We start from the raw sequence: 24,783 nt of genomic DNA on the forward strand, positions 1-24,783 counted from the left end.
GATACCAGAAGGAAACTTGGAACACCAGTAATGAAGGGAGAATAATAGTAAATACACTAGGCTGTTTCCCTCCTCTTGAGTTTTTTTAAAATATATTTGACAGAAAAAATTATATCATTATCTGATCGAGTTTTCAGTTTATACACATGGAGTAATATATAAAAAAATTATAATGTAAGAGGGGAGAGTAAGGGACCTATAAGGTAGTAGGGTTTCTTCATTCTACTTGAAGAGGTTAAATGCTGAGTCTAAATAGATTTTGAAAAGTTGTGTGTGTATATGTATGTGCGTGTGTGCATTTGTATGTCTCCCACATTTGATATGGTAATCCTTAGAGCAGCCACTTAAAACCCCTGTACAGCATGTTATAGTAAAAAATTACTATAGACATACCAAAATAGAATGTTAAAATATGTTGAGACAGTTCTCCGAAAATCAAGAAAGGTTAAACAGAAGAAGGAAAAACAGGAGTAACAAACAAAAAACAAATAAAATCATAGACTTAAATCAAAACATGCCAATGATTATGTTAAATGAAAATGATCCATGCACATCAATTAAAAACAATTATTGGGATGGAGAAAAAACTCATAAACAACTATTTGTTGTTTATAAGAAACTCATTCAAATATAATCACATGTCAAAGGATGAAAAAATATACTATGTAAATGCTTATCAAAAGAAGGCTGAGGGCTTCCCTGGTGGCTCAGTGTAAAGAGTGCACCTGCCAGTGAAGGAGACAAGGTTCGATGCCTGGCCCAGGAAGGCCGCAGCGCCGCAGAGCAGCTAGGGCTGTGTGAGAGCTGAGCCCGGGCCTAGAGCCCTTGGTGCCAGCGCAGCTCCTGCAGCCCGCCTGCCCTGGAGCCCCTGCTCCGCAGCAAGGGAACCACTGCAGTAAAAAGCCCTTGCCCCGCAACTGCAGAGTGGCCCCACTCGCTGAGACTGGAGAAAAGCCCCCACAGCAGCAAAGACCCAGCACAGCCAAACGTAGATGAAAGTGTTAAAAAAGAATGCTGAGTGGCTATATTAATATCAGAGTAGTCCTCTGAGCAAGGAAATAACCAGAGAGACAGTATTTAATGACAGAAGTCATTATGCCTTCTCAGTTCAGTGAGAAGGCATAGTGGTCCTAAATGTGTATCGTGTTCCTTAACAGGGCTTCACAACATATGAAGCAACAACTGACATAGCTGAAAGAAGAAGTAGAAAAATCTGCAATTCTAGTTGGAGATGTCAACACCCCACTGTCAGTAATAGTAGCAGACAGAAAATCAGCGGATGTGTAGCAGACCCAAGCAGCCCCATCCAGCTTTGTGATCTAAGTGATGTTTACAGAGCACTCCACCCAACAGCAGCTCAGAGCACATTCTTTACAAGTGAACATGGAACAGTCACCAGGACAGACTGTATTCTTGGTCATAAAACACTCCTCAATAAATTTAAATGGGAGCAGACTTTACATAAAAACCACAGACCTTCAATTTGTAAAATAACACTGTGTCCGTGAAGCACAATAAAACGAGGCATGCACTACTTTTAAAATTTCAGCCTCCAAACTAAAAAAAAAAACTTAAGGGAGCAAGAGTTTAGTACTCCCCAGAGTGAAAGTACAAGTTGCATCTGATGCCAGTTTCCTGGTTTTACTGGAACTAGTTTTCTGTTTATTAGATGAGCCCAGTGAACTCTGGAGGGGTGTGCCGTGTGAGGACAGCTTCTGCAGGGACGAGCAGAACTGGGGGGATATGGTGCAGATGACTGGACCTAGGAAGGAAGAAGGGGACCCTGGGAAGTTCCATGCACAGGGTCATACGAGAGCATATTTTACTGGGCCCAAATCCACACTCAGCAACTCTGAGTATCAAAAGGGTTTTTGAATACCCATTGGGTATAGAATTTAAGCATATTGTGGAGAATCACAAAGGAAGTAGAAAATAAAACTTCTCGCTTTGAAGAGAACAGAGAATTTGGATTTAGAATATTAGGGTTTGAAAGCAAAGTTAAATGTCTGTATGTAAAACACATAGGAAAGGATCTGGAGGGATCTATTCATTATGATGATAGAGGGGACTGAGAATGGGAGCAGGAAGAGAAGGGAAGTATCTTTTTTTTTCTACTTTATTATTTTTTATTTTAAATATTGTGGACTTATTGGAATTTGGACAATAAGTATATATTCATCTGTTACTTGTATAAACACAACAACATAAAGATTTGTTTTGAGCTTTGACTGTCAGTCTTTAGTTGTGTGAGCTGAGGATGAATTAAATATTTATGTCATTGTTACTGTAATTTTGGGCTTCAGAGCTGGGAGTCTTAGAATCATTTGGTACAATCCCTGTGTTTTACAGATAAAAGAAACAGTGATTCCTGCCCCAAGCCACATAGCTGGTTGCCTAACCATTTTGCTGTCTTCCTATGTGGGAAGGCAGGGCTTCCACAAAAGTCTGGATTTAGAGGACAATAGAAACAGATTAATTAAGAGTTTCTTTGGAATTTCATAGTGACAATTGAGAGGTGCATCAGCTAGGTTTTTTGTTGTTGTTGTTTTAATTTTTAAAAATTCTGGCCACACTGAGACTTATGGGATCTTAGTTCCCCAACCAGGGATCAAACCCATGCCCCCCTGCAGTGGAGCATGAGGGAGCTCCACTGGAGCATGAGGGAGGTCCCTCAACTAGTTTAGTTTAGGGAATGTCTAAGGTTTTATGGGAAGGTAAATAAAAATTAGTTTCGTTGTCGTTCAGTTGCCTAGTTGTGTCTGACTCTTTGTGACCCCATAGACTGCAGCTCTCCAGACCTCTGTATCCCTCCCCATCTTCAGAAGTTTGCCCAAGTTAATGTCCATTGCATCAGTGATGCCGTCCAGCCGTCTTATCCTCTGACGCCCTCTTCTCCTTCTGCCCTCAATCTTTCCCAACATCAGGGAATTTTCCAGTGAATCAGCTGATCGTATCAGATGACCAAATTACTGGAGTTTCAACTTCAGCATCAGTCCTTCCATTGAGTATCAGGGTCGACTTCCCTTAAGATTGACTGGTTTGATCTCCTTGCAGTCCACGGGACTCTCAGGAGTCTTCTCCAGCACTGCAGTTCAAAGGCATCAATTCTTGGGCACTCCACCTTCTTTACGGTCCAGCTCTCACAACTGTGTGTGACCACTGGGAAGACCATAGCCTTGACTGTTACGGACCTTTGTCAGTGGGGTAATGTCTCTGCTTTCCAGCACACTGTCTAGGTTTGTCATCGCTTTCCTGCCAAGAAGCAAACATCTTCTGATTTCACGGCTGCAGTCACCACGCGAAGTGATTTTAGAGCCCAAGAAGAGGAAATCTGTCACTACTTCCACCTTTTCTCCCTCTATTTGCCTTGAAGTAATGGGGCCGGATGCCATAATCTTTGTTTTTTAATCCTTAGTTTTAAGCCGGCTTGTTCACTCTCCTCCTTCACCCTCTTCAAGAGTCTCTTAAAAAAAAAAAAAGAGGCTCTTTAGTTCCTCTTCTCTTTCTGCCTCACTGGTAGAGGGAATGGCAAACCACCCCAGTATACTTGTCGTGAGAACCTCATAACTGTATAAAAGGACAAAAATTAGTTTACCCTCTAGTAAATCCATGTGTGGCATGCATGGGTGAAAGATTATGTTTTTAAATGAAGTTATTTTCCAAAAGAAGAAAGCAGATCTTTTATATGATAAAGTCTGACGTGTTTTCAAGAATAATGCTTTTAGAAACCTTTTTTCCTTACACAAGTTAGTGGGAGAGGGCAGATGGAGACAGGAAATGCTTCCTTGCTAAGTGCAAAAGCATGAAGGAGATGCTGTGAGGAGCTAATAAGTACAGAAGTGTTATAAACCTGTGGTTAAATATATGGGTGTGACATACATAAGAGACCAGAAAGACAAGTTGACCTGTGTTTCTGGTTTTTTGCTTTGAAATTAAATGTGTGATCTCTCCTTAGCACCTAGCTCGTTGTTGAAATTTCATAGATTTGCCTTCAAAACTGCCTTTATGTTAAGCCTAACTGTGAGAGTTCTCATTTCTGCAACTTTTCCATACTGGTCTCCTGGTGAATTTATTCAGTAAGTATTTATTGAGCGTTTACCATGTGCCAGGCCCATTTTAGGACTTGGAAATGCAATGGAGAACACACCATTTCTAACGTGGAGAGCAAAAAATGAGTATGAGAAGGCCGCTTGGCCGGGTGGGGAGCAGTGCTGGGGGAAGGGAGCAGCGCGGGGAGAGGGGAGCTGCCAGCAGGAGTGGCCGCTGACTGAGAGGTGACAGGTGCACCCAGGCCTCCAGAGGGAGCAGCTCCACCAGGAGGAGCTTCCTGGAGGGCCCAGGGGGAAGGAAGGGGAGCCCTGGGCGTGTGAGGGAACGTTGTGAATGGCTCATTGACTGATGCCTGTTGTATTTTTTAAAGTGATGCAGAAGTGAGAGCTTTTGAATCACCATGTCAGCCAAAGGTATCTAATGCCTCCTGTGTCCTGATGGAAGTAATAACCCTTACATTTGTTGCTGAGTAACAAGACTTGTAAAGCTTTGGTGATTAAGACAGTGTGGTGTTACTGCAAAAATAGATAAAGAGGTCATCGGAACAGACTAGAGAAGCCAGAAAATCCACAAAGTGATAATACAAAGATTTTCTGGTAAATGGTGTCAGCAGTTGGACTGGAATATAGGGGTGGAAGTGAAACTTGATCCCTCCCTCACTTTGTATGGTTATTTTGTCTTAGCACTTCAAAGGTGCTATACCATTGTCTTTCGACTGCTGAGACTTCTGCCAGAGGTCTAATTGTTTTCCTGTAGGTAATCTGCCTTCTCTGTGTCCTTAAGATCGTCCCTAATGATAGAGTCCCAGGCCCTGGGACTTACTTCAAGCCTAGTAGACCTTTCCTACTCCGATTCGCCTCAGGGAATTTAATTGTTCCAGAAGAAGATGCCTTGGTTTAACTTTCAGATCATTAAAAAGTTGTATAAATATTGAAACTTTAAACTGTGGTTCTTTGCTAGTGAAAGAATAGTGAAACAGTTCTTACGAATTTAATGAGTTTATATCTTATTTGAGTCTTCTTAAGCATTTCTGAGTAGCTCAGACTGGTTGGTTGCGTGATGTGCCAGCAGCTCCTACCGAAGGCTCAGCTTTGACGCCGGAAGCAGCTCATGAAGCCTCGTCAGACCCAACAGCCTCCTCGGGCTTGCTCACAAAGAACACTCTCTCCCTGATGCTTTCTCTTTGTGTATACAGGGAAAAGTGCCTGCCGAGGAGCCTAAGAAACTTGGCTAAGGCCTATTGGTGAAGTGATTGTCCAGAAAACCGCTGCTGGCTTCTTGCAAATCAGAGGTTTTTCTCTTAAGCTAATTACTAGATTTCTGTTTGAGGCAGTTAAGTTGCCACTTAGAGGCAACAAGAAGTGTCCCCACCCCACTGCCCGGAAGCTGGAAAGGAGGGAAATAGAAGAGTTAAACACATAATAGATTAGCTCTTCCGAGGACAGAGTCTCCTTAAAGAGACAGAAGAGTGGCTCCCAGGCCAGACTAGGACAGAAGTGTTTTCATTTCAAAAGCAAGAGTATATGACAGAGGAGAGGGCAGGCAGGCTGCTGTGTAACTTCGGGAAATTGAATGTTGAGCTGAACCGGGCTTTGCTGGAGGTGGGGGTAGCGATTCCCTGAGGGCTGTGATGCCCTTGGTGTGGCTGGTGCTGAGGCTTACTGAGGTTTCATCAGAAGTTGCCCCATGCTTGCTGAGCAGCTTTTGAACTAGAACTTGCTGCCCACCTACATCAGCCAGCGGGGGCGGAGTGCTGCTTGTCTCCACGTGAGCCTTCTGGTTTGTGCAAGCATTCATTCACTGTGAAACAGTCACGCATTGGCTTCAGGGTTTGGCTTCGTGTGAGTTGGGTGATCACAAGACAGCCCTCCGGGGCTGATGAACAGCAGGACACTGAGTGGATTGAATACCTGGTCAGGAGGCTGGAGGGCAGATCCTTCGGGTGCCGTTCACCAGTGTGGATCTGTGTCTTAGGCACTTCTGTACATGTCTATGTGTAAACACACAAGCGTGAAAGCTCCGAGTAAGAGCATGGGAGTGATGGACCCCAGTCCCACAGCAGTGGTCTGGTGGAGCGGGGTGTGCAGTCGGGGGAGGGGTGCAGGGCGTAGAGGGCTTCCAGGGTGCTCTTGGTGTCCCCTTTCCCGGGATGCGTGGGCACTCCACAGGTGCTCACTTTGTGATGGCTCTTCTAGCTGTTTATCTGGTCATGTGTGTCAGTTCAGTGCAGTTGCTCAGTCCTGTCCAGCTCCCTGCGATCCCATGGACTGCAGTACGCCAGGCTTCCCTGTCCATCACCAACTCCTGGAGCTTGCTCAAACTCATGTGCATCGAGTCAGTGATGCCACCCAGCCATCTCATCCTCTGTCATCCTCTTCTCCTCCTGCCTTCAGTCTTTCCCAGCATCAGGGAAATGAGTCAGTTCTTCACATCAGGTGGCCAAAGTATTGGAGCTTCAGCTTCAGCATCAGTCCTTCCAGTGAATATTCAGGACTGGATTTCCTTTAGGATTGACTTGTTTGATCTCCTGGGACTCTCAAGGGTCTTCTCCAGCACCCCAATTCAAAAGCATCAGTTCTTTGGTGCTCAGCTTTCTTTATGGTCTAGGTCTCACATCCATACATGACTACTGGAAAAACCATAGCTTTGACTAGATGAACCTTTATCAGCAAAGTAGTGTCTCTGCTTTTTAATATGCTGTCTGGGTTGGTTGTAGCTTTTCTTCCAAGGAAAAAGCATCTTTTAATTTCATGGCTGCAGTCACCATCTGCAGTGATTTTGGAGCCCAAGAAAATGAAGTCTTTCACTGTTTCCATTGTTTCCCCATCTATTTGCCATTAAGTGATGGGACCACTGGAGCAGGGAATGGCAAACCATTTCAGTATTCTTGCCTTGAGAACCCCATGAACAGGCAAAAGATAGGACACTGAAAGATGAACTCCCCAGGTCAGTAGGTGCCCAATATGCTACTGGTTATCGGTGGAGAAATAACTCCAGAAAGAATGAAGAGACAGAGCCAAAGCAAAAACAACATCCACTTGTGGATGTTACTGGTGATGGAAGTAAAGTCTGATGCTATAAAGAGCAATATTGCATAGGAACCTGGAATGTTAAGTCCATGAATGAAGGTAAATCGGAAGTGGTCAAACAGAAGATGGCAAGAGTGAACATCGACATTTTGGGAATCAGCAAACTAAAATGGACTGGAATGGGTGAATTTAACTCAGATGACCATTACATCTACTACTGTGGGGAGGAATCCCTTAGAAGAAATGGAGTAGCCATCATAGTCAACAAGAGAGTCTGAAATACGGTACTTGGATGCAGTCTCAAAAACGACAGAATGATCTCTGTTCGTTTCCAAGGCAAACCATTCAATATCATGGTAATCCAAGTCTATGCCCTGACCAGTAACTTTGTCTATCAGATCTAATCCCTTGAATCTATTTTTCACTTCCACTGTATAATCATAAGGGATTTGATTTAGGTCATATCTGAATGGTCTAGTGGTTTTCCCTACTTTCTTCAATTAAAATCTGAATTCAGCTGAAGAAGTTGAAGTTGAACGGTTCTATGAAGACCTATAAGGCCTTCAAGAACTAACACCCCCCAAAAGATGTCCTTTTCATTATAGGGGACTGGAATGCAAAAGGAGGAAGTCAACAAATACCTGGAGTAATAGGCAAATTTGGCCTTGGAGTACAGAATGAAACAGGGCAAAGGCTCATAAGAGCTTTGCCAAGAGAATGCACTGGTCATAGCAAACACCCACTTCCAACAACACAAGAGAAGACTCTACACATGGACATCACCAGATGGTCAATACCGAAATCAGATTGATTATATTCTTTGCAGTTGAAGATGAAGAAGCTCTATACAGTCAGCAAAAAACAAGACTGGGAGCTTATTGTGGCTCAGATCATGAACTCCTTGTTGCCAAATTCAGATTTTAATTGAAGAAAGTAGGGAAAACCACTAGACCATTTAGATATGACCTAAATCAAATCCCTTATGATTATACAGTGGAAGTGAGAAATAGATTCAAGGGATTAGATCTGATAGACAAAGTGCCTGAAGAACTATGGGCGGAGGTTTGTGACACTATACAGGAGGCAGGAATCAAGACCATCCCCAATAAAAAGAAACGCAAAAAGGCAAATGGTTGTCTGAGGATGCCTTCTCTTCTATGAAAAGAAGAGAAGTGAAAGGCAAAGGAAAAAGGAAAGATATACTGATTTGAATGCGGGGTTCCAAAGAATAGCAAGGAGAGATAAGAAAGCCTTCCTCAGTGATCAATGCAAAGAAATAGAGGAAACCAATAGAATAGGAAAGACTAGCAATCTCTTCGAGAAAATCAGAGATACCAAAGGAACATTTCATGCAAAGATGGGCAAAAGAAAGGACAGAAATGGTATGGACCTAACAGAAGCAGAAGAGATTAAGAAGAGGTGGTAAGAATAAACAGAAGAACTATACAAAAAAGATCTTCATGATCCAGATAAGATATGATCACTCACCTAGAGCCAGACATCATGGAATGCAAAGTCAAGTGGCCCTTAGGAAGCATCACTACAAACAAAGCTAGGGGAGGTGATGGAATTCCAGTTGAACTATTTGAAATCCTAAAAGATGATGCTGTGAAAGTGCTGTACTCAATATGCTAGCAAATTTGGAAAACTCAGCAGTGGCCACAGGCCTGGAAAAGGTCAGTTTTCATTCCAATTCCGAAGAAAGGCAATGCCAAAGAATGCTCAAACTACCACGCAGTTGTACTCATCTCACTCGCTTGCAAAGTAATGCTCAAAATTCTTCAAGCCAGGCTTTAACAGTACGTGAACCATGAACTTCCAGATGTTCAAGCTGGATTTAGAGAAGGCAGAGGAACCAGAGATCAAATTGCCAACACCCTTTGGATTATCAAAAAACCAAGAGAGTTCCAGAAAAACATCTACTTCTGCTTTACTGACTATGCCAAAGCCTTTGACTGTGGATCACAACAAACTGGAAACTTCTTAAAGAGATGGGAATAACAGAACATCTTAGCTGTCTCCTAAAAAATCTGTATGCAGGTCAGGAAGCAACAGTTAGAACAGAACATGAAACAACAGACTGGTTCCAAATAGGGAAAAGGAGTACGTCAAGGCTGTATATTGTCACCCTGCTCATTTAACTTATTTGCAGAGCACATCATGAGAAACGCTGGGGCTGGATGAAGCTCAAGCTGGAATCAAGATTGCTGGGAGAAACGTCAATAACCTCAAATATGCAGATGACACCACCCTTACAGCAGAAAGCAAAGAAGAACTAAAGAGCCTCTTGATGAAAGTGAAAGAGGAGAGTGAAAAAGTTGACTTAAAACTCAACATTCAGAAAACTAAGAAAATGGCATCTGGTCCCATCACTTCATTGGCAAATAGATGGGGAAACAGTGGCAGACTTTATTTTTGGGGGCTCCAGAATCACTGCAGATGGTGACTGCAGTCGTGAAGTTAAAAGATGCTTGTTCCTTGGAAGAAAAGCTATGACCAACCTAGACAGCATATTAAAAAGCAGAGACATTACTTTGCCACCAAATGTCTGTCGAGTCAAGGCTATGGTTTTTCCAGTAGTCACATGTAGATGTTAGAGTTGGACTATAAAGAAAGCCTAGCACCAAAGAATTGATGCTTTTGTACTGTGGTGTTGGAGAAGGCTCTTGAGAGTCCCTTGGACTGCAAGGAGATGCAACTAGTCCATTCTTAAGGAAACCAGTCCTGAATATTCATTGGAAGGACTGATGCTGAGGCTGAAACTCCAATACTTTGGTCACCTGATGTGAAGAACTGACTTGTTGGAAAAGACCCTGATGCTGGGAAAGATTGAAGGCAGGAGGAGAAGGGGACGACAGAGGATGAGATGGTTGGATGACATCACTGACTCAATGGACATGAGTTTGAGTAAACTCCGGGAGTTGGTGATGGACAAGGAGGCCTGGCATGCTGCAGTCCATGGGGTCACAAAGAGTCAGACATGACTGAGCGACAACTGAACTGAACTGATGGGATCAAATGCCATGATCTTAGTTTTTTGAATGTTGAGTTTTAAGTCAGCTTTTTTATTTTCCTTTTTCACTTTCATCAAGAGGCTCTTTAGTTCCTCTTCACTTTCTGCCGTAAGGGTGGTGTCATGTATATGTCATATATATAGTCGTGTATTTATGATCATATTTCATTGTTTGAAAAATACCATGCCACGAGACACTTGGTGTGCAGCTGACTGCACCCTGAAGGCAGCAACCTTGCCAGTCCATGCCTCTCCTGAGCATGTCGAAGCTATCCGCGTCCTTCCTGGGCCATGAGACCCCCTGAAAGCAGCACCTTTGTTTGTGTCCGCACAACAAGCACAGTGAAGACATCAGTAAACACTTAACTGCTTAACCCTAGTTCATCTCATTTTAAACTAGCAGTTTTTTTATATAGGCTCCTTGATATTATTAAGGTCTATCTCATTTGCAGACTTGTATGAAAGAATACTAGATTGGTATCTTAATGCTGTTAGTGCAGTAAAAATCCCATTATTAAGTAATGTGTTAAATGAAGGATTGATTTTATGAAATAGATGTATTGCTAAAAATTATGATATTAACAGTGGATTTGAGCTTGAGTGTGTGGGTATCTTAAAAGCAGTTTTATGTATCAATGCAGTCATGAAAAATAATCTTTAAATATATTATCTCTCTAAAGTAGAATTGTTGGCAAAGTCTTTGTTTTTAAAGAGGGACTCACAATAAATACTTTTTAAAAATTGTTTTGTTTTTTTTTTTAAATTTATCCTCTTGGCTGTGCTGGGGTCTTCACTGCTTTGGGCGGACTTTCCCTAGTTGAGTGAGCCGGGACTGCTCTGTTGCAGGGTGTGGGCTTCTCACTGTAGTGGCTTCTCTTATTGCGGAGTGCAGGCTTCAGTCGTTGCGGCCCGCGGGCTCAGGAGTCGTGGCTTGCGGGCTCTAGAGCACAGGCTCAGTAGTCGTGGCGCATGGGCTTAGTTGCTCTGTGGCATGTGGAATTTTCCCAGACTGGGGATCAAAGTTTGTGTCCTCTGCCTTGGCAAGCAGATTCCTATCCTCTGCACCACCAGGGAAGTCGGTTAATTCTTTAAATTCTGTGTGTCACTTGGTGATAATCTGACTTCTTTCCCACCATGGGGATGGATGGTATATCGAAACCCACCACTGCTTATTCCATGGCACACCTCCTCCTGGCTGCTCCCAGGCTGTTCCTCTTTCAAGGTTGCAGCCTGCATTGTGACCTGATAGTTCTTCCTGCCTTCTCCAGCTGCGTCCCTTTTTCCCTCACAGATTTTTTTTCACAATAAGTGCCTCGAATGTCTGATTCCATCCTCAGGGCCTGCTCTCTCTGCACACAGACTAATGCAATAGTGTAGTTCAGTCTTCCAAAACTTCTGCAGCCAATTTGTTCTGTCAGTTACTGTGAGAAGAGTGTTGGAATCTCCAAAGTTAAAGTGTGTGTGGTTTATCTTTCTCCACTCTTAGTTTCAACTCATCTATGCCTTTAAAGTGCATTATTTCATGTTGATAGTGTGAATTTGGGTCTTACTTTTTTAGTCCAGTTTAACAATCTCTACCTTCTAATTGGCATATTTAGGCCACTTCTATTTAATGTCCTTATTGAGATGGTTTAAGTCAGGGTTTTTCAACCTGACATTATTGGCACTTTGGTCTAGGGGTGTTGTCCTATGTGTTGTAGAATGTTTAGCAACATCCCTGGCGTTAAACCACATTTTGTCATGGTATCCTTTTTAAAAACTCCTGCTGTATTTTAGTAATATTTTGTTCAAATTTTTTTGTGTCTGTATTCATGGAGGGATATTGGCCTGTAGCTTTCCTATGATGTTATTATCTGGCCTTTCTCATTATGCATGTAACTGTTTAGTATTTTCATTCTCCATTTAACTACTCAAGTTGGATGTTGTTATTATTATATTTTATAATCACTGTTTAGATTTCCTCACAGCTTTACCAGTGTCTTCACTTGCCATCCCTTGTTACACCTCATTTTCCTTCTTGCTGGAGTGCGTCTTGTAGTAGTTCTTGTGTTGAAGGCTTTTGGTGGTACTTCAGAGTACAAAATCAAGTTCTCCTGATTGTTTGTCTGACTGTCTGCCTTTGTTTGTTGCCATGCCACATGGCTTGCAGGGATCTTAGTTCTTTGACCAGGAATTGAACCTGGGTCAATTGTGCTGAATCCTAACCACTGGCCCACCAGAGAATTTCTGTGTCTTTGTCTTTAAATTGTTTAGAAAGACATACTATTCAAGGCTATCAGTTCTGTCTCTTAGCACTTTGAGGATGATACTCTCCTGTCTTCAGGACTCCTTTGTTGAGACATCTTATTAATAATTATTTGTAGTTATTTGCCTTTTTTCTCTGACATATGAATATGTCATTACTTCTGAGGTTTTATTGTTTCATTACAAGATATGTATGTGTGTATTTCTTTTCATGAATCTTGTTCAAAGCTTGTGTTTCTGAGGATACAGGCCTTTCCTTAGTTTTGGATAATTTTTAGCCCTTATCTCTGAAGACACTGCCTTCTCTTATCCTATTTTATTTTCTTCTGGAATCCCAATTAGACGTAGGTTGGACTTTTGTATTCTATCCTCTATGACTCTCAACTTCTCTTTCTTCATTTATATCTTTGCCGCACAGATCTGTCATCTAATTCAGGGATTTTTCTTTCAGCTGTGACTCCTGCTTTTTAATCTGCCACTGAGATTTTAAATTCTTTTGATTCTTTTTCATATGTATTTAATTATTTCTGATAGTGGTTTGCTCTTATGTTTCAGTTTCCTTTATATTCCTTTAAAACTTTAAAGCCTTTTTTGTTATTGAAGTGTAGTTGATTTATCGTGTTTCATGTGTATAGCAAAGTGATTCAGTTACATACTCTCTTTCAGATTCTTTTTCACTGTAGGTTATTATAAGATATTGAATATAGTTCCCTGTGCTACACAGTAGGTCTTTGTTTATTATTTTATATGTAGTAGCACATATCTGCTAGTCCCAAATTTCCAATCTATCCTTCCCCTTAAGCACATTTCCATTGCGGTTCTGGTTCTTCTCCGTCCACATGGAATCAGTGGAGCTGGGCTGAGTTCTGGTTCTCCTCCGTCCACGTGGAATCACTGGAGCTGGCTGACGGGTGTCAGGTTCTGGTAGTGCCTTTTCAGCTGAGTCCTCTTCATGGGCCTGTTTCCCTGTGGTCATCTCTAACTGTGAGCTGTGTGGCTGGTCCTAACACCTGTGAATCCTGAGGGGCCTGGGCTGAGACTGAGTCCCCAGAGGTGGCGTTTATGGCCCCTCTGCCAGGCCCCTTGAAGTGTTACAGACAAGGAAGCATGTCAGATCAGCTGCCTGCATGGAGCTTTTGACTGGGAAGGGAGAGTAACTTCAAACCCCAGTGCTGGATGGGGCAGGTTTGTGATTACAGATCCTTATGGACTCTTCTTATTCACTCCAGTCAGTGCCTGAGATACAAGACTGAGTTCCTTGTCAGCTCCGTTTGCCAGCAAATTGATTTTTCCTTAGTTCACACTTTTGCTGAGCATTAGGTCTTCACGGGTTCTGGCTTTACAGGGAGGTCAGGTCCAGCTCCCCAGCTCGTCTGGCCCGAAGCCTTGTTCTCATTAACCCTGCTCACTGAGGAATTCTGGGTCTGGGTGTTGGCTGGATCACTGGGTAGCCTGTGGCTTCAGAGCTGGCTTCTGTTCTGTTCTGGCTTCTGTTCTGGTTTGACAGGACTCTCTTTGGTTTCGGCTCTTGTAGATTTTCTTTTTTCTTTTTCCATTTATTTTTATTAGTTGGAGGCTAATTACTTTACAGTATTGTAGTGGTTTCTGCCATACATTGACATGAATCGGCCATGGATTTACATGGGTTCCCCATCCTGAACCCCCCTCCCACCTCCCTCCCCATCCCATCCCTCTGGGTCATCCCAGTGCACCAGCTGCAAGCACTTGTCTCCTGCATCCGCCCTGGACTGGCAATCTGTTTCACACTTGATAACATCCATGTTTCGATGCTGTTCTCTCAGATCATCCCACCCTCGCCTTCTCCCGTATAGATTTTCTTTACTTTATAGAGATCAGCTGCCCATTTCAAAAAGTGTTTTATGTGTCTTATTCAGCATTTCTAGGTGTTTGGAGGGGAATGTTTTCCAGAACAGCTAGAGTGTTATCCTGTCAAAAGTTGAAACTTCATATTTTGTTTCTATCTGAAGTATAGTCGGGTATGATAGTCTGATTCTTTGGATGTTTTGGTTCTTACGTCAAGAATGATGACATTTATTAGTAATCATATTAAAGAATGTTAAGTCAAGCTTAGTACATTGGTTTATTGAAAGCATGTTTATAGGGCATTGCAGTTTCCAGCCCATCTGAGCGATGATTTTTATTTTGAAGACATTCATTCAGAAAAATTACACAGCTGTTCTGATTTTGTGCTACGACATGGCAAGATCTCCAATAAGCAATTTTGATTCCTGATGGAGTAGCAATTTTTGTAATTACAAATTCCCAGGAAAAATATTCTTTTTTATTTTGGCCATGCCATGCAGCATGCAAGATCTTAGTTCCCCAAACAAGGATCAGACCTGCACGCCCTGCAGTGGAAGTGCAGAGTCTCAACCACCAGACCACCAGGGAAGCCCCGCTGGCGTGTCAGACGGTACACGTGTAAGGCGTGCTGTGTCCCTTTCTTGCCTGCGAGCGGAGGTGGAGCCGTCCCTCACAGTCCCTGCCCTCTGCTCACTGTCCTGCTCCTCCTTGGCCGACCCTGCCTCCCATGTCCACGGCCTGGGTCTGCTGGAGCCCCGAGGCCGAGCAGGGCTTCACTCTGTATTCACACTCAGGCAGAGTCCTGACTCGGTTCTCCCGGGCTGTGTGACCTGAGAACAGTTTCACAGCCTTGGTATCACGAGGATAGCTCCAGCACCCACGCTCTTGGTGGTCTGAGGATCCCAGGGGGTAACACCTGTGCAGTGCCGGCCAGGCGGCCTGTGCCCTGTCCCTCGCTGCTGCCGTCATCCTGACCAGGCCTCCCACTCGTCTTTGCTCCCCAGGTTCACCACCCTGGTGCCTGTGGAGTTGGCTACTTCTCTTGACTGGGCGCGAACTTGCTCCGCCTGAACTGGCGCAGAAAGCTCCCAGCTGGTCCTCTGCCTGGGCCCACGACCTCCTCCTTCCAGCCTGTTCTGGTGGGCGTCCCAGTAAGGCTTCAGACTGGTACACCTGCAAAAGCCGGCGTCTTCAAGGGTCCTGCTTTTCCTTCCTGTCGTTTAAGATCTAGCTCCCTTACCCCGTGTCATGCTCTGGCACCAGGCATGTTTATAGCCTGAACAGGGCCTGAAAGCAAGCTCCGGCGTGACCACCTCCGCTCGCTGGGGGCGGCTCTCTGGTGCACGTCTCACTGCTGCAGCCCCGCTCTGAGAGGCCGGGCTCTCGCCCTGCCGTGTGTTAGCCCAGCAGCTGACTCAGGATCCTGAACTTGGGGGGGTGCTCTCAGGTTTGACAGATTGATTGCCATGTAAATTACTGCATCAGGGTTCAAAATGGCTTATTGAAGATCTTGCCATGTGTCTTAGCAAGGTGGAAATGGTTGTGTGATTTTTCTGAATGAGTGGTTTCAAAATTAAAAAAACGATTATTCAGGTTCATTGGAAGCCCAAAGATCTGTATTCAGTGCTTGACATATGCTTTTTACTAAACGAACGTATTAAGCCTGCATTAATGTTATTTAACATGATTATTGATGTAAGAATCAAACACCAGGAGTAAGTTTATGAAGCACTCTGAAGTGTGTTGTCTTGTTGATCCTCCCTCCCGCACACCTCTGTGGCAGGTACACGTCATGGATGACAGTTGGTGGGTGACTTGTCCATGTTGAGAGAGCAGGAAGCAGAGCTTGGGAGTGGGACAGGTCTTCTGATTCCAGACTCTGGTTTCGGGGGGAGCAATCTCTCTTGTCCAAGCTCCTTAGAATTCTCTTGAGAAGAGCTCAGTGGTTCACACTTTGTTATTTCAAAAATAAAAAACCTGGAAAGAAAAAGAGATATAATTATCTTTCTGAGCTATATACATTTTCCATCAGGAATATGTATAGGCTGCTGTGTGGTGAGGTTTTCCATTTCATGCAGGCACTGTTTCACAGTTTGGAAGCTGGCCCAGTGGCAGGCCCATTTGATTTCAGATGCTTGCTCTTTCAGGGGAGAACCGAGTCCATCACGGTGGTGAAGCTGCTGAGCTGCTTCGACGACCTGGTGGCCGCAGGCACAGCCTCTGGGAGGGTTGCAGTTTTTCAGCTTGTATCCTCGCTGCCAGGGAGAAATAAACAGGTAAGTGCCAACCATTTTAGCATTTCTTAATTTCTTGGCAAATTCCTCACATCCTTTAAAATGAGAAGTCGTCATCTGCTGAGAAAGTATTTGCTCAGAAAAGCCTAACTCTGTGCTCTTCATAGTCAGATAGCATTTTGTTGCTGGTAGGACACTTGGTGAAAAGCACACATGGGTAATTTAAATTGTTTAGTAGTCTCTGGCTCCTCCCCGTCAGTTTTCAAGGTAAATAGACAGATGGGTCCTTGTGCAGGGTTTTGCATGGAAAGCAGCTTGGAAGAACACCAGTTCCTCCACCAAACGGGAGGGATTGCATATCACCTTGTCCACACAGCTCTATCTCACAGTGTCTCTCCTTTTCTTCTTCTTGTGTGTATTTTTATCGTTTATTCATAGCTTCGGAGGTTTGACGTCACTGGCATTCACAAAAATAGCATAACAGCTCTGGCTTGGAGCCCCAATGGGATGAAACTGTTCTCTGGAGATGATAAAGGGAAAATCGTCTATTCTTCTCTGGATCTAGATCAGGTAAATCATTTTCAGAAGTATTGCTAGTCTGATACTTGGAGAAATTATAGCTGGTCAGTTTGTATTCTTGAACCTTGTCCCATTTTTTCTGGCTGTGCTGGTCAGCTGTGGGATCTCAGTCCCCCAACCAGGGACTGAACGCAGGCCTCGTGAGTGAAAGCCTGGAATCCTAACCTCTGGGCCACCAGGAAACTGCCTGTTGTCCTTTTACTCTCAGTTGTTGTTTGTAACACTTTCTTTCCAGGGCTTTCCTGACGCTTTGTAAGCTTCTACTTCTGTGTGTTAAGAATCGGCCTTTCTTTCTACTCAAACACTTTTCTCATTCTCCTGTTGTCTGTTGCTACCACTTGGAAAAGAAGCCACTACCGAGCCTTATTCCTTGACGATTTGTAGAGGAGGGTATGAAACATTTCAAAGTCACGACTGTTGTCAACTAAAAAAAAAAAACAATCTAAAAGTTGAGAATTTTTTTTTATTCAGTGGACTTCCTGAGGACTTAAGCCTGGGAGACAGTTTCAGATAACTCTGAGGGATCCTTTCAAAGAGGTGGGGAAGGAACCAGGATCTATAGGAGCTTTGAAAAAACAAACCTGATTGTTGAACATCAAGAAGTGTGCTAATTAAAGAAGAAATAAATCTCAAGTTAATGAATTTAGCACTTTTCTATATGTGGGAAGATGCAAGAGTCTGGGCTCACTGAAATCACAGTCCTTTATTTGCACCTTAACTGTCTAGGGCCATTGTCCCGTGCTTTTCCATCCTGAACCCCTTCAGCCACCTGTTGAGGGCAGCCCGCAGTGGCTGATGGCTTGATGCAGGGTAGCCTGTGTATCTCCACCCTGAGTTCCCTGAGGGTGCGCCCTGGGGTGGGGAGAGGACAGCCCTGTGGCTGATGGCTGCAACCTCCTTTGTATACTGATACGGCAGGCGGCAGTCTTGGTCCACTCTGTGGACAGTGGTCGGAGTGGGTGGTGAACTCACCCCAGGCCAACTTTGGTTGTGGGAGAATGGTGGAGGAGGAGGACGTTTGGTGGCAGCAGGGAGCCAGCTCCACCCCTGTATTTGCTCTTTAAGCCTCTGGACAGAGCCCTAAGCCTCACATTCTGATCTTTAGTCAGTAGATAAGAATCCCAGGCTCCCCGGGGTCCAGGCACCAGGTCATGCCCAGCAGAGCTCGGCTTCAAACTGAGGGTCTGCTTCTGTTGTGTGGGTGGCTTTAATCCTGCCTGGGCTTTGTTTTGTCAGACGTCTGCCTAGTTGGGATGCACTCCTTGGTGGTATAGTCCTTTCGTCTTATTTGTAGCCATTATTCCTAGTGCGTCCAGAAATTCACCGATTACTAGCTGGGTAACTCTGAGTCCCTCTAATCTGAGACTGACCTGTCTATCATGAATATTCTGTCGCAGTAGTTCTCAAACTTTTTGGTCCCAGGACCCCTTTACACTATACCTCTGAAAAAGAGCACTCCAGAGGTTGTGTTTGTATGGGTTAAGTTTTTGTATGTTTTTGTGAAAATAAATACTACTGAGAATTCCCTGGTGTTCAGTGGTTAGGACTCTGAGCTCTCAACACCGAGGGCCCGGATTCAATCCCTGGATGGAAAATCCCACAAACTGCAAGGTGAGGCCAAAAACAAAACATGGAACATGGGACTCGCCAGGTGGTCCAGTGTTTAAGACTCCTCGCTTCCATGCTGGAGGCCTGGGTTTGATCCCTGGTTGGGAAACTAAGATCCCACATACCTTGCAGTGTGACAGAAAAAAAACCCAAAAAACTACTACTACTTTGAAGAGCAGCATTGCTTTACGTTTTTGCTTATCTCTTTATATCTGCTCTGCCTCAATAGAAGACAGCTGGGTTCTGCATTCGGTTTGTCACAATACTTTGCTTTGGTTGGGGTCTATCAAGAAAATTTGGCCTCACACAGGCATGTGGTGGGAAATAGGAGTATTTTACTAGCCCTTCCAGAGAATTGTATTATGTTCTTCTTTAATCACATCCCCAAACTGACTAACGGTAGTTTCTTTAAAGGTTGGTTACAACATGGAATCTGAAAGCATGTGGATGAATTTTTGTTGCTCTGTTACAATGAAATCCATTGGTCTGTCTTGCACTTCACAGGACTCCTTGACTCATTTTGTGTGATTTTGTAATTCTGTAAGTTTGTGTGTTGGTCACTTGGGAAATATTGATATACTGAGTGATGCAGATCTTCCAAATGTTGATACATTTAATTTTATGATATAAAGCAAGAACAGCACCTTTGTTAATATCTCCATCATTCTGATGAGAAAGGTCTTGAGCTGTTGGGAATGTCAGGTTCACAAGAGTGGGTACAGGTTTTCAGATTCTGATCTTCACTTGTGAACTTGAAGATTAAGTCTTATTATCAGCAACAAATACCCTCACTTATTTTCCTTGAAGTGACAGATATGCTTTATTCCTTCTGAGAAAATGCCTGCCAAATACCCAACTTTGAATAATTCTAGTATTTCAAGTAAAAATGTATTTTGTGGGGGAAAGAAGTTCAGCTCCCAGCTCGTACAGTTGTCCAAGTGCTCCTCCTCAAAAGAGCCACAGGACTTCAGCTTCAGCCGGAGAGCCGTGTGCAGGCCCGGTTTCATCACAGAATACAAGGACAGGTGTCCCCAAGGTCAAGATTTGTTGGGATTGTCATTTTCCTGCATAGTAGACCTTCTGAAGTGAAATTCACGTTTCTGCTGCACATGCCCAGTGGCTGAGGGCACCGTGACAGCTCCTGGAGTTTGGTGCCCTGCTTGCCTTGGGGTCCCCCCCACCCCAATCTTTCAGGAGCTCTGTCCACCAACAGTATGAACCACTGCTCCGTGAAGAAGGCAGATAAAACCTCACATTATGATGAAAAATGACTTTGACCTCGAGAGGTCCTAGGGGACCCTCGGGGACCGTGGCCACACTGTGAGAACTGCCGCTCTCCAGGAGAACGTTTTGTTAAGGTTTCCGGGACCCCGTGCTTGCACTTCCTGGTGTCGCTCCCACAGTGAGGGTTGCACCCTGGGAACACTGCTCACGCACGTCAGGAAGTGGGGGGAAGAGCCGCATGCAGAGGGCACTGTCCTTGTGTAGTGCTGACCCACTCCCAGCACCGATCGTCTCGCTGTGTCTCACTGTGAGCACTGTTCCCTGAACCCACGGTAGGCAAGGCGCGGGCTAAGAGGCTGGAAGCAAATGTGGGGCGCCGCAGGAACTGCAGACACTTTATTCTCTCCTCGCTGACACAGCGGACAACATAACCGCCCACAATCCTTCAGGGCTTTTCCAGGTGAAGCTTGTTTATACTTAACCAGAACAAAAGTAGCCTGTGGCCAGGCGCGTACCTCCTGACGCACACGCACAGTGCCTTGAGCAATCTCAGCTGTCAAACAATGCACAGTCATTGTTTACAGAACGGGGACTGAGAGAGCCTGACTGGTGCCATCTTGTTAATTTCCTCACATCTTGGCATCCTGCTCATTTGTTCCCAGCTTTATTGAGGTTCTGATCATTTTTTTAAAGCACAGGTGTTTGATGAGATTTGCAGAAAAGATGTATGGTTTTGCACAGTGAAAGTCGCTCAGTCCTGTCTGACTCTTTGTGACCCCGTGGACTGTACAGTCCATGGAATTCTCCAGGCCAGAATACTGAAGTGGGTAGCCTTTCCCTTCTCTAGGGTATCTTCCCAACCCAGGGAGCGAACCCAGGTCTCCTGAATTGCAGGTGGATTCTTTACCAGCTGAGCCACAAGGGAAGCCCTTTGCACAGTACAATACAATGAGTTTAATTCCATTACAAGCTAAGTTGAAAGCTAAAAAACTGCAGCCTGTGTAAGTACAGATGGGAAGGAACTCTGGCTTAATGTCCATGATAGTGGAGGTAATGGGAATTCCCCCGTCTCAGTCACGCTGGTGGTTACACACCGGCATGCTTTTGTCGACATTCATAGAATCATATATCTAAAAAGGGTGACTTTTACTGTATGTAAATCTTACAGTAAATCTGATGGCTACTCCCTTTTCCCCCACAAAGGCCTACAACATTGCATCAGTGTTTCCTAAACAATTAAAGAAGCAGGCTTTTGGAGAAGAGTGACTTACGGGAGCAGATATTGACGCAAAGACACGTCACTTGTGTCAGCAGCAGAGTTCTGTGCAGAGCTCTACTTCGCTCTTTAACATACTTAATACCATTTCATTTCTTGCTAACCTGTCTCTTCTGACCCTTTCAGTGGGCCAGGATGTAATATCCCCAGAATTACTTTGAACTCTGTGGAGGAGGTTGTGATATGAATTTTGATGGTTGTCACAGTAATTTTTTAGAAAGTCCCATTGTGTTCTGTTGGAATAAACAGTACACATGGTGCAATGTATTTCCACTTAGATCTTTATGGATTCCTCCTTCTTTGAACCTTGTTGTAGGGAAAGAGCAAATTAGCCAGGATGGCGGTGGCCATGGCCTCTTGCACTCACCCCACGAGTTGTAAATTCATGGTTGTGTAACAGCTGAGAGTGTTTGTAGCACTGCGCACGCGCAGTGACCTCTATACGCCCCATCTGAGAAACTCAGGAGCGGCGAGCCGAGGTGTGTTGAGTTGGATCATTGTCGTCGCTGTTGCATCAGCCGGTGGAGAGTGAAGCGGGTCTGCCTTGCTTCTGGGAATGAAGGATGCCCGCGGCTCCCGTGGCTCCTCACATTCTGGCTTACCCGCTTGTGCCTTGCCTACCCCAGTTCAGTGAACAGGGAGGTACAGAGTGACACATGTACTGCAAGCATTTTCTAAAATCATACAGAAGTGTTAAGTGTTTCTTGCTAACCTTGCTGTGGCCTGACACAGATGGTGACCCTGACGGTTTTCTCACCAGTGAGCGCTTCTCCGGGTAGTATCATCGCGGTGGGCTGACACTGAACCCGTGAGAATGCGCGCCTTCATCTAAGGCAGACAGTGGCCGGAATGCAGACCCAGGAGGGCCCGGGCAGCCCTGGCAGCTGGGGCGTCCCTGGAGCCGGCCCCGCGGGCCTCACGCGCCTCTCTCCGCAGGGCGTCTGCCGCTCGCACCTGCTGCTGGAGGAGCCGGCCTCCATCGTGCAGCTGGACTACAGCCAGAAGGTGCTGCTGGTCTCCACGCTGCGGCGGAGCCTGCTGTTCCACACCGAGGAGCGCTCCGTGCAGCAGGTCGGGGCACAGCCGCGGAGAAGGTGAGCCTCGCTGGGGCCGCGGCCTGAGGGCCGGCGCTCCAGGTGGGCCCCCAGCCCCCCCCGCAGCTCACGCGGGCGTTTGCTCCTTGCAGGCCACTGCCTGCACAGCTCGCTCAGAGGTCAGGGTCGGGTGGGCATTCCCGCCTCGCTCCCTCCGTGAACCACGCCACTGTGGACGCAGGTGGCCTCAGCGCTACTGGCTGTGTTCCCTGCCGTGGAGCCTAGTGAGGGGTGCGGCCAGGATGTGGGCTGTAACCCGGGGTGGGGTGTCCTGAAGAAGGGGGGCCAGGCCTGGAAGGGGTCAGAGCTCCTGGCTGAGAGGGGACCCCTTCCGTGACCTGCGCCTGCTAGAAGAACAGCTGCAGCAGGGTCGGTCCAGCCCCATCCCTGGCGGCTGGAGCTGGAGGAGTGCCAGGGGAAGGAGCACTGCTGTCTGCAGAGGAAGGGGGTGGGGGACGGCAGGGGGGCACCGGAGCTGGGAGGGAGTGGGGTGGGTGGATGAGCGCGGGGCTGGTGGTGCCAGCCTCTGGTCCTCTCAGCGTCCGTTATGCTGTGTCCTGGGCTTTGCAGGAACACAGTGCAAGTTTATTCCTTCTGCTTGGCAGAGCAGCCCATGGCTGTTCAGATGGTCACATCTTCCCTTTGGCTTTGCCTTTCTGCGTTGAACACCCCGTTAATTCCATTGACAGTTGATCTTCGTACAGCGATCATCTCCCTTTTGGCTCCTGGGAAGCCCAGCAGGACCCGCCGCTCAGGCTTGGTGGCCCTGCAGACTTGGCTGGCCTCTCCCTCTGCCAGGGCCCTGCTCTCCCCCTCACGTCTTGTCCTGGCTTCTCTGTCGGTGTCTTGCTGCGTTTTGTCTTTTTGGAGGGAAGGTGGCGTGCAAAGAGAGAGACTTAAAAACCAATTACCTTCACACGGATCGTGTACCCAGCAGTCTTTCCCTTCACACCTGGCCTTCTCACCGCCTGCATGATGCCTCAGCACCTCCGAGTGACCCTCTCCTGGTGGGTCTGTGTGGCCAGGCATTTGGGCACACTTGCTGGGCACCATCTCAGATGCAGAGACAGCTAAGTGAGTCCCCTTTCTCTTAGGGAGCTGTGTTAGAGACGTGGGGGACCACAGAGTGAACAGAAATACTTCTAACCTGTGTCCTGACAGCTTGTCTCTGTCATGTGCTGTTAGATCGTGATTAGAAAAGGACCCCAACGACCACTGCCTCCTGGAGCTGTGGCTTCGGTCACCAGACATCCCACCGGGCGGCATCCGGGGCTCAGCAGGGAGCCAGCCTCTGCCCTCGGAGATGCCGGTCTCGGCATGGGCCGTGCTCGGAGGCAGCATCTGGGTGAAGGGTTGGGTGGGCGCGGGCAGCCAGTGGAGGCCTCTGGGGAGGAGATCCTGGGCTGAAGCCTCCAGCGTGCAAAGAACCTTCCAGTCTCGGGAGCAGCAGGTGCCAAGGCCCTGCATTGGGCCCAGGCCTGGAATGTTCAAAGAGCCAGAGGGGAACTGGGGCGGCTGTGAAGGGCAGGCAGGTACTGGAAAGGAAGACCCAAGCCAGTCCTTGCCCCTGAGTTACTCCAGGCAGGATGGGAAGCCAGGGGGCTTTAGGCAGGAGGAGGGCGGCCTGAGTGCGCCTGGTTCTGCACATCGAGGCGGCGGCTATCGGAGTCCTGGGCGCGACGTGGAATCCACCTGGGCCCCCGGCATGAAGAGGGGTGGGAGGGGGAGGTAAGGGTGATTTGGGGATGAATTCGATATAGGGGGCAAGGGGAGAACAGAGTAAGGAAGGATTTCTGTGCCCTTGGCTAAAGTAGCTGGATGGAAAGAGAAGCCCTTTAACTTAGACAGAAGCCCTGGGTTAAGGTCTGGACGTCTGGATTCTCTCTTGGGCGTGTTGTGTTCTAGAGGCCTGTTAGGTGGCTAAGCCGGAATCCCCACTGGGAGTAACGTGCTCGGCTCGGCCGGAAGTGAAGATGAGGCGGTCAGATGCAGGTGACACTGAGCCCCCTGGCCTGGATGAGGTCACCTTGGGAGCGTGTTTCCCATTCAACCCTGGAGGGTCCTTCTTGGGTGTCTGCTCTGCCTGGTGCCCTTCGCAGTCTGGGGAAGACCGCTCTGAGCAAGGGGGACAAGAGCTCTGGTCTTCAGGAGCTCACGTTCCTGTGGGGGAGACTGACGTTAAATAACCAGGTTCTAGAATGTTCAGCAGAAGTAATAAATGGGTGGAGCTTCGAGGATATCTGCCTTGTTGTTTTGCGTAGGCAGACGTGTCCCTACCCTCCTGTGCAGCGGGGTCTGAACCCATTCCTGGGAGAGGACGGGGGGAGCCAGGAGGACCCCTCAGAGGGGCGCAGGCCAGGTGTGGGGCGCAGAGGAGGGGCTGGGAGCCCGTCCACAGGCTTCACGGCCCCGCTTGGGGCTGTGTTCCTCCAGCGCTGTGAGAGTCACAGGCTGTGTCGACTCTCGCCACCCTGTGGACGGGGTGAGGGCGGCCGCCACGGAGACCGCCAGGGTCCCGGGTGGCCGAGGTGAGAGTCGGGCTCACACCAGGGCAGGGTGGCAGGGATGCTTGGAAGGCAGAGCCGATGGCTTGGCTGGCTCTGGGTTG

The 24,783-nt window shown here is 46.5% G+C and overlaps 1 protein-coding gene across 3 annotated transcripts in view; it reads left to right on the plus strand.

The window, feature by feature from the left end:
• The window catches only part of TECPR2 (tectonin beta-propeller repeat containing 2), a 100,285-nt gene that overhangs the window by 15,608 nt on the left and 59,894 nt on the right, over positions 1–24,783 (plus strand). For all 3 annotated transcript variants that reach the window (XM_043434599.1, XM_043434597.1, XM_043434598.1), the window contains exons 3-5: positions 16,308–16,436; positions 16,833–16,964; positions 22,018–22,175. In XM_043434599.1, coding sequence (XP_043290534.1) covers positions 16,308–16,436; positions 16,833–16,964; positions 22,018–22,175 — 419 coding nt within the window. The remainder of the gene's footprint in view (positions 1–16,307; positions 16,437–16,832; positions 16,965–22,017; positions 22,176–24,783) is intronic.

This window comes from Cervus canadensis, chromosome 17 (assembly GCF_019320065.1).
Source record: "Cervus canadensis isolate Bull #8, Minnesota chromosome 17, ASM1932006v1, whole genome shotgun sequence".
Lineage (NCBI taxonomy): Eukaryota > Metazoa > Chordata > Mammalia > Artiodactyla > Cervidae > Cervus > Cervus canadensis.